Source organism: Nannospalax galili, unplaced genomic scaffold (assembly GCF_000622305.1).
Source record: "Nannospalax galili isolate Female #2095 unplaced genomic scaffold, S.galili_v1.0 scaffold538, whole genome shotgun sequence".
Taxonomy (NCBI): Eukaryota; Metazoa; Chordata; class Mammalia; order Rodentia; family Spalacidae; genus Nannospalax; species Nannospalax galili.
The window spans coordinates 661,237-671,297 of record NW_008343842.1 but is presented as its reverse complement, the minus strand read 5'-3'; the positions used below and the strand labels follow the sequence as shown (position 1 = coordinate 671,297).

General features: G+C 40.9%; 1 protein-coding gene across 1 annotated transcript in view; it reads left to right on the top strand.

The window, feature by feature from the left end:
* Window positions 1–10,061, top strand: part of Dnah8 (dynein axonemal heavy chain 8) — a 308,707-nt gene that overhangs the window by 49,997 nt on the left and 248,649 nt on the right. Inside the window, exons 12-15 of the mRNA XM_008840196.1 lie at window positions 2,278–2,354; window positions 4,468–4,567; window positions 6,435–6,554; window positions 8,566–8,701. Coding sequence (XP_008838418.1) covers window positions 2,278–2,354; window positions 4,468–4,567; window positions 6,435–6,554; window positions 8,566–8,701 — 433 coding nt within the window. The remainder of the gene's footprint in view (window positions 1–2,277; window positions 2,355–4,467; window positions 4,568–6,434; window positions 6,555–8,565; window positions 8,702–10,061) is intronic.

Below are 10,061 nucleotides of genomic sequence, written 5' to 3'. Positions count from 1 at the left end.
TTGGCTGTAAATTTTTAGGTTTACAGTTGAATTATTACAGTTATACAATATTGTGCTCAGTATAAACCCTATAAGACATAAATTAAATGATGTTTTAACCTTTAAAAAGATCTCCATTTCATTATTAAAATACACAGTTTCATATAGAAAAATTCTTTTTCAATGCAATTGACCTTGGATGTTTGCACATGTATTTCTAATCTCTATATAGCAGATTATTACTAGTCACAGTCAGTTACTTTCTGGGTATCTGAGCATGGATATAAAGTCATCATCAACAAATTTTTAAAAATGTATTATATTTGCGGAGGAAGCATAAAAGTTTACATCATGTTAATTAGTAGAGGTGATGAACATTACCATTGAAATCTACCTGATGACTTTATAGACATACACAGGTGCCAAGGATCCAAGTGCAAACGATTATGACTAGTAATAATTAGATACATACAGATTAGAGATGCGTGCGCCAACATCTCAGTGTTAGTGGCAAAAACAATGAGTCTTTCTGTAAGAAACTATATTTTAGAATGAAATGGAGATGTCTTCTGAGGGTTAAAAACTCATTCAATTTTATGTCTTACAGGGCTTATACTGAGTTCAATACTGTATAACTGTATTGATTCAACAGCGAACCTAGAACTTTTATAGCCACTTTTGAAGGAGCTGTGTCTTTGCTCTGGAAACTGTTACTGGGCATGTTCTATAATAATATGCTTCTTCTAAAAGAAAATAAAAATAAAATATACCACTCCTTGGCATATTTTTAAAAAAAATTTAATAATCACATGACTAGAAGAAGCATTTAATTGAAGCTTTAACATATTCAGTAACACACTCCAGAGCAAGGATACATCTCTTTCAAAAGTGGCTATAAATTTTTAGGTTCACAGCTGAACTAATACAGTTATACAATATTGAATTCAGTATAAACCCTGTAAGATATAAAATTGATTGGGTTTTTACCCTTTAAAGAAGATCTCCATTTCAAGATATGCGGGGGAAATGGGAGTCAAGGTGCAGAGGGCGAGATCAGCTTACCCCGGAGAGAGGCTGATGGGTCGTGAAGGCCCAGGGAAGCAGAAGGCTTGTTTTATTTTTAAACCGAGTCTCTCTCTATAGCTTAGGTTGGCCTCAGACTTGGCAATTCTGCCTCAGTCTCCTGAGTGATTACAGGTGTGTGCCGTCAAACCCAGTCCACATAGACCTTTTGACAGTTAATCATAAATAATCTGATTACATAGTCAGTGTTTGAATTTTCCTCCTGATGCCTGGCTGACTTGTGGGTGTGGTATGTTTGAGTAGATCATACCAATACAATTTATATGTGAAACTAATCAGCAAGGAGCAATTCAGTTCCATCTTTCAGGTGCTGGGAGTTCAAAGTTCATTGCCTGGCATGGTGGGAGCCTTGGAGGATCATTTTCTTCTTCCTGTTTCTCCTTGGCAACCAGGTTCAGAAGTGCCTGCAGCTGACATTTTCTGACCCTCTGTCTAGAGTGGCACACTGCAGCATCTATACTGCTTTAGCAGCATAATTAGAAACTAAATGTCCCAAAGAAAAGTGCTTGGCAAGCGACCCTCACCTGATCTGTCTCAATCAGAATCTCTACCAAGGAGTTGCAAATGCAAACCACATAGGTGACATTAATTTTCCTAGCAGCTGCAAGAATAAATGGATAAAAAGTAGGCAAAATTACTTTTAATAATAATATACTTTACTCAGCCATTAAGCATATTTTTAGCATGTCATGAATATGTAAACTATGAAGGAAGTATATTTTATATTATCTTTTTTGTGCTAAACCTTTGAAATTCAGTGTGTATTTTAATATATTTTATTTACTATTTTTATTTTATGTGTATGAGTGTATTGCATGCATGTATGTAAGTGTACCACATGTCATGCAATGCCTGCAGAAGTCAGGTGTTGGATCCCCTGGAACTGGAATTATAGATGGTTGTCAGCTGCCATGTGGGTGCTGGGAACCGAACCCCAGTTCTCTGCAAGAGCAGCCAGTGCTCTTAATCACTAAGCCATCTCTCCAGCCCCATAGTATGTACTTTATATCTACCCACATCTCACTTGTAAATGGCAACACTTCATTCAGTAGCCACATGTGGCTTGTGGCTGACAGGATGGATCAATGCCATCACTGGTATTTATACAGTAGATGTGTTTGAGGTTGTTTTTGAATCTTTAGGAAAGTTATTGTCAATCAAAAACAGTCTCTTCCTTCACATAAAAATAACATGAATATTGATATTTTATTTTAGCTACAAATACAGGGATTTATGAACACCACCTTTGGAAAAATCTTATCTTCTCAACTGGCGCTTCAACTGCTTCAAAGGTATTTATAAAGGCTTAAGCTGGGGGGTTTCTAGGTGACATAACTCTATATCTGAAGGTACAGTTTCAGGGCTGGGAAGATAGGTCAGATCATAAAATTCCTTGCCTTCCAAGGAGGAAGGTCAAAGTCCAATTCCCAGAATCCACGTTAAAAAAAATATCCAGGCACAGCAGGGCATGCTTGTAATCCCAGTACCAGGGAGGCAGAGACAGGAGGATCCCTGGGGCTCCTAGACTACCCTGTCCAGGTGAATCAGAAAGTTCAAAGCCAGGAAGAGACCCTGTCTTAACAATTTTAATATAACAGGAAATATTTGACAAAAAGGGCAGGTGGCACCTGAGGAATGATACCTGAGGTTGATCTGTGGCCTCTACACACATGTGTGCACTTGCATACAACCGGCACCTCTGCACACTCATGAACACACACACACACACACACACACACACACACACACACCCCACTCATAGTTTCAAATAAGATTTTCTCAAAGTCTCTCCTCTATAAACCTTAAAAGTTGTAAATATTAACTTTTCAGTTACTTCTAAATAATGTGGTAAAAATTTGAAATATAGATGTTATTTTTCTTTGCATTTTACATTTTTATCTTGAGACAGGATCACCTGTAGTCCAGGCTGGCCTTGAATTTGATCTGTAGCTAAGGATGACCTTGAACTCTTGATCCCCTGCCTCATGCTCCCAAATGCTGGAATTACAGGCATACACCACAATGCCCAGCTTCATTGCATTAAAAAAAATATATAAAAGGAAATCTTTGACAAGAAAATTAAATTATGTCACATGTCCTACCCCCAACCATGAAATATGCTTTGTTTTAATTTCATAGGTATTATTGGAGAGGGAATAATGTTTAATATTACATATGAAAGAAATTTCCAAAATGGTATTACTTTGTTAAATCTTTTCAACGTATTTGTGTGCGCAAACGATTACTACAGTGAAACAATTAATATGGTCAACTCACATAACTGTTCTCTTCCCTTTCTTTTTTATGGCAAGAACACTTAAAATCTATTCTTCAATCTAGGAGAAAACTCTAGTTCCAGGGAATCTAGATTAGAGAGATAAGTTGGACGAGGGGCCTTCTTGTGTGTTTGTGTGTGTGTGTGTGTGTGTGCCTGTGTGTGCTTGTGTATGTGTGTGTATGTTTGTGTGTGTCTGTGTATATCTTTGTGTGTGTGGGTGTGTGTGTCTGTGAGTGTCTGTGTATCTGTTGTGTCTGTGTTTTAAATGTTTTATTTATTATTTTATGTATGTGAGTGTATTGCCTTCATGTATGTAAGTGCACCCATGTCATGCAATGCCCGAGGAGGTCAGAAGAGGGCATCAGATCCCCTGGAACTGGAGTTATGGATGGTTGTTAGCTGCCATGTAAGTGCTTGGAATTGAACCTGGGTCTTCTGCAAGAGTAGCCAGTGTTCTCAACTGCTGAGTCATTTCAGTGTTTGTGTATGCATCTGTAGGTGTTTATGTGTGTATATCTTTGTCTTTGTGTTTATATGTGTGCATGTGTGTATGTCTGTGTGAGAGTCTGTATGTGTATGTGTGTGTGTTTGTGCATGTGTCAGAGTGAAGACCTACGATAGAGGGTCTTTTGGAATTCTTCCCTATGAGCCAGTGGACCTGACTTTGGGAGGCTTTGTCAGAGTTCCACATCTATGTGATGGTGATTAGCTCTTGAATCACCTTCGTAAGATTCAAAACAGGCATAAGATGATTTTGACAAGTGACAGCACTGTACAATCTGCAGGTGGCATTTTCATGGTGACTCCCCTCTGACTGTCTCCCTCTTTACCTATAACACGCTGTTGATCAATTCATGTTATTATCAGAACATTACGACTCTGGTACTTCCCATATATCATTTAGTCTCCAAGTGGATGTGACATTGGCTGACAGGCCATTATTTCGATACAGCAGTCCAGAAGCCTGTGCAGTCCAGGAGCCTGCCATCTTCGTTACATGCCTCAGGGTAATGCACGAGGCCCGAAATGCATTTTTATCAAAGGCATGAAGGAATATTTAGTGCCTTAGTCACTCTTCAACACATTTCTTGTTTCCCTTTTAATAATTCAGCTTCAATTACTTTTAGATTTCAAAAGCTGAACATTCCCTGCCTTCAGTTAGAAATCAATCACACAATTGAGCGGATTCTTCAGTGTTATATGGCTGAACTTGAAGCCACCAAGAGGGTAAGTGTCCTGTGTAGAAACAGAGTGCTGCATAAATATAAAAGGGAAAACAGTTCTCAAAGTATTTGCCATTGTTATCAGACAGCAGGGTCTTCAGGACACTTGTCTCACAGTGAAGGATCTCAGAGGGTCCTCTACATGTGGGAAGGTTCTCTTGGTATCTATCACTGATCAGCCAGATTGACACCTCTTTTGTTTTTGTGTGTGGGGGGGCGCTGGAGAAATGGCTCAGCGGTTAAGATCACTCACTGCTCTAATCCCAGCACCTATATGGCAGCTAACAGCCATCTCTAAGCCCAGTTCCAGGGGATCCGAGTCCCCTTTGGCTTTCATGGGCATTGCATGCATGGATGCACTTACATGCAGGCAAAACACTCACACACAAAATAATAATAACAATAAATTAAAATGAAGAACTGTGTTTTTGCTACAGTCTTTGTGAATATGTACCTCAAAGACCATTTTGGTTAGTGTCTTTTATATGGAAATACAGGCTCTGGAGGCTAACAGAGACAACATAGTCATGTGCATCCTTTCCTAAATAACTGAGATAGACCTTGAAAGGGTACATGCTTGTCACTCAGTCACTCTGCATCAATGCCAGTAGAATACCTGGTAGAAACAAGTTCAGGGAGGGAAGATTTATTTTGGCTTGTGGTTTCAATCTGTCCTGTCTGGTGGAGTGGTTCAGTCTATGGCAGCAGGAGCATGTGGCTAAGGCTAATCACATGGCTGCCAGATCAGGGACTGGGCATAACCTTCAGAGGCCTGTGCTCTTTAGTTTACTTCTACCTTCTGAAGATTCCACAGCTTCCCAACATCACAACCAGCTGGGGAGCATGCGTTCAAAACAACAGCCCGGGGGCTGGGAAGATGACCCTGTCACTAAAGTGCTTGCTGTGGAAGCATGATGATCTAAGTTTAGATCCCCAGAACCCATGTAAAAAGCTGGGTGCAGTGGGTACATCTATCATCCCCATGCTGGGGGTAGGGCTGTGTGGAGACAAGTGGCTCCTGGGATTTGCTGGTAGCCAGCCTAGCCCAATTAGTGAGCTTTGCAGTCAGTGAGAAATCTTGTCTCAAAAATTAAGTGGAGGGGACTGGAGAGATGGCTCAGTGGTTAAGAGCACCAGCTGTCCTTACAGAGGCCCCAAGTTGGATTCTCAGTACAGTGCCTGTAACTCCAGTTCCAGGGGATTGGACACCCTCTTCTGGCCTCTGAAGGCATTGCACACATGTATATACATGCAGGTAAAGTACTTATACACATAAAAATAAGTTACAGGGCTTGAAAGATGGCTCAACAGTTAAGAGCATGGGATGCTCTTGCAGAGGACCTAGGCTCCATATCCAGCTCCCACATGGGCGATAACAACTGTCCATAACTCCAGTTCCAGGGGATCCAGTGCCCTCTTCTGGCCTCCATGAGCATTGCACACATGGGTGCACTTGCATACATGCAGGCAAAACACTCATTCACATAAAATAAAAATAAAAAAATAAATAGATATTAAAAAATAAATTTAAAAAATTAGGTGGAAAGTGAGAGAAGATCCCTGATGTTGATCTCTGGTCTCCATAAACACATGTGCACACACACACACACACACACACACACACACACACCATAAAAACATATAGAAGGAAATGAAGGGGAAGAGAGAGTTAAGCATCATGTATTGTGAACACTGGTATTTCTGAGCCTCAGATTATCAGCTCTGAAGTTCATTTGCATATTCATTGTCTACCTCTTGGGCATTCATCCTGTGAATAATGGTAAAACAGCTATTCAAACATAGCAGTAATTTTTTTCTGCATTCTCCATTGTGCTGACTTAAACCATTAACATTGTCCTTTTAAATTACAGCTCTACCACTCTCAGAAAGATGATCCCCCCCTTGCTCGCAACATGCCCCCCATAGCGGGGAAAATTCTGTGGGTGAGGCAGCTGTACCAACGGATAAATGAACCCATCAACTATTTCTTTGTAAGCCAATCATAAAATTTATAATATATGAATGGTGGTTCAAAACACCATGTATTTTGTCTTACAATATTTGTGCTCAACCAAGTAGTTAAAACCAATGCTTTTACTCAGTAAAGGAAACGAGTTTATAAATGTGCTGGAGAGAGACGAAGCCAGTTTCTTTCATGTTTAGCAGATAAGCCAGTTCAATGACAGTTATCTCCAAGTTGGTGAATCTGATAACGTTATCTCTTTTACTAACAGAAGACACTTTATAAAGGCTTTTCCAAATAATTGTTTGGAAGACACAGAGAGTGAGCTGTTGCTTACTGCTGTGGGTGGACGGGTGAGTGCTGATGTGTATTCAACAAATGTGAAGATGGGTTACGGAGCGTATTTTTCTATGAAGAACCAAGCCCCAGGCAGGGTATAACAGTGTATACAGTATAAGATTATTAGATTTCTGAGAAACAGGCCAGGTATAGGGCCTGCTGGCATCCTGGAACTATGGCTTAGTCTTTTCTTTGTTTTGTTTTAATTTATTTAAGAGACAGAATATCAAGGGGTGGAGAGATGGCTTAGTGGCTAAGAGATGGCTGCTCTTGCAGAGGACCCAGGCTCGGTTCCCAGCACCGACACTGTGGCTAACTGCCATCTGTAACTCCAGTTCTAGGGAATCCCATGCCCTCTTCTGATTTCTGTGGGCTCTGCACACATGTGGTGCACTTACATACATGTAGGCAAAACACTCATAGTCATAAAAGACAAATAAACAAAGCATTTAAAAAATTCTATTTAAAAAAGAGAGTATCAGAATAAACTCAGTTTGCTTGATATTGTACCTTCATATAAAGAAAAATAATAAGTTTGTGGCCTTGCCAGTAATTTTATGAATAGGGCATTACTAAATGCAAAATTTCTGTTGGGCTGCTATTGTTTATTTCATTATTTTGCATATTAAAAATTAAACTGGGGCTGGAGAAATAGCCCATTGGTTAAAATTGCATAATACTCTGGCAGAAGACTGGAGTTTGGCTCTCAGCACCACATCAGGTGGCTCAAAACTGCCTGGAACTCCAGCTTCAGGGGATTTGACAGCCTTTCCTGGCTTCCACTGACACAGCACACACGGTGCACACACACAAAGGCACACACACACATTCACATACTAAACAATAAAATAAATATTTAAACAAAAATTTAAGCCAGGCATAGTTGGTACAAGCCTGTAATCCCAGCACTCAGGAGGCAAGGTGGATCTCTGTGAGAGCGAGGTCAGCCTGGCCTACATAGCAAGTTCCAGGCCAGCAGGAGCTGTAGGGAAACCTTGTCTCAAACAAACATACAACCAATTTAGACCCTGACTTTAGATGAAAGGCTTAGGTGGGGATTTCATTGCTATAGTGGCAGGGTACATCTTGCCGTCTAATATCTGTGAAATTAAACCTCAGCCTTTCAATGTTTGCAAAAAGGAATTGAGTTTTTATTCTTTTTGTTGTTGTTGTTGTTGTTTAGTGATCTGCCTGCCTCTGCCTCCCAAGTGCTGGGTCTCAAGGTATGTGCCACCATGCTCAGCATGAGTTTTTATTCTTTGATCTCTCTCTCTCTCTCTCTCTCTCTCTCTCTACAATTTAGGAATTTCCCCTGATACAGTTCAAAGAAGATCAGTCAGTCGTATCTTGTACAGGGAAATGGGAAGGAACTAGACATTATGTGCGGAGACTTCTGCTGCTGGGTGCTGATGTTTGTGCATCACATGTATGCAGTGCCAGTGGAGGCCAGAAGGGGGCGTCAAATCCTCTGGAAATGGAGTTCCAGGCAGTTTTGAGCCACCTGATGCGGCTGTCTTTTTCAAGTCTTTCTTCCCTTTTCCAGTGCAGTGTAATGTTTCCTTCCCCGTCACTGTTGCCGTCCGAGGCAGAATCTAAATTGCTACAGAGATTGTTGATATCATTTTAAGTATAAGTTATTTGTGAAAATAGTCTGCAGTCTCTGAGAATATACATTTCTTTTTTTCCCCCCTACAAATCAGAAAAACTCAGACATTTTGTCAAGCGCAGAAGGTAAAACTGTCATCCGTCAGTACAACAAGATCTCATATGTGCTGGTGGAATTTGAGGTGGCCTACCACACAGCCTGGGTCAAAGAAATTTCACAGCTACATTATGGTATGTATGAGGCTCAGAGGTGGGTCTTGATGATTTCAAATGAGTTCATGGTATTGGGGAAGTTTGACATTCTTTCTACATAAGGCTAGGCTGGTAAGAATTTAGATTTAGGACTGAAGAGATGGCTTGGTTGGTAAAGTGCTTGTCTCGCAAATATGAGGACCTGATTTAATTCCCAGAACCCATGTAAAGAAACCAGGCATGCTTATAAGCCCAGCACAGGGGAGGCGTGCTCAGGCAGATTCGCCTGCCGTGTAGCTTAATTAGTGAGCTCCACACCAGTCAGAGACCCTGGCTCAAACAAACAAAAACAGGGTGAGGACTAGAGAGATGGTTAAGCTGTTAAAAGAATTGTTTGCTCTTGCAGAGGACCTGGTTTAGTTCTCAGCATCCACACGGTGGCTAACAACTATTTGTAACTCCAGTTCCAGGGAATCCGATACCTTCTGTTTACTCTCTCTCTCTCTCTCTCTCTCTCTCTCTCTCTCTCTCTCTCTCTCTCTCTCTGTGTGTGTGTGTGTGTGTGTGTGTGTGTGTGTGTGGGCACATTTGCCATGATCAGAGAACAACTAGTGGGAGTCAGTTCTCTCCTTCCACCATTATATGGGCTCCAGAGGTAGAACTCAGGTCATCAGCCTTGGCAGCAAGCACATTTACCCATTGAATTATCTCACAGGCCTACAAAAACATTGAAAAGAATTTATTACATTAATTTATTGGTGTATGCATGTGCATATGTGTTGGGCACATGCATGTCATGGGACATGTGTGGAGATCTGAGGACAGTTTGTGGGAGTCGGTTCTCTGAACTTAGGTCATCAGACTTGGTGATAGATGCTTTTACCCACTGAGCCATCTTGTTGGTCCCTACAAATATATTTTTGAAGATATACTTATTTATGAAGGTTTTCACATTCAGCTTTATAATGCTATAGAGTGAAATGTCTGAACAAGTCACAGGAGAAGAAACTATAGCCTTTCTCTTCCTCTCTTCTTCCTCCCTTCCCTCCCTCCCTCTGTCCCTCCGTCCCACCCTTTCTCCTTTTTATTCTTTTTTTCTTTGTCTTTTAATGAACTTATTTTGAGCTCCAGTAATTGAATAATGTCAGGGTCAGCTTGAGGGCATCTGTGGACCGAGCTTTTGATAGAGTTCAGTTGAAGCAGGGAATGGCTCTTAGCTGCACTCTGTCTCTCCTGGCATCATCTGGGATGTGGTTTCCATGTGGACTTGACTGTCACTTAGAGGCATCACCCAGCTTTATCTTACTTAACCTTAAGCTCACCATTATAGCCCCACTGATAAGCTGTCATCCATGACCCTGGTGTACTCTAGCTGTGTTCCCCTGTTGTACATTTTCCC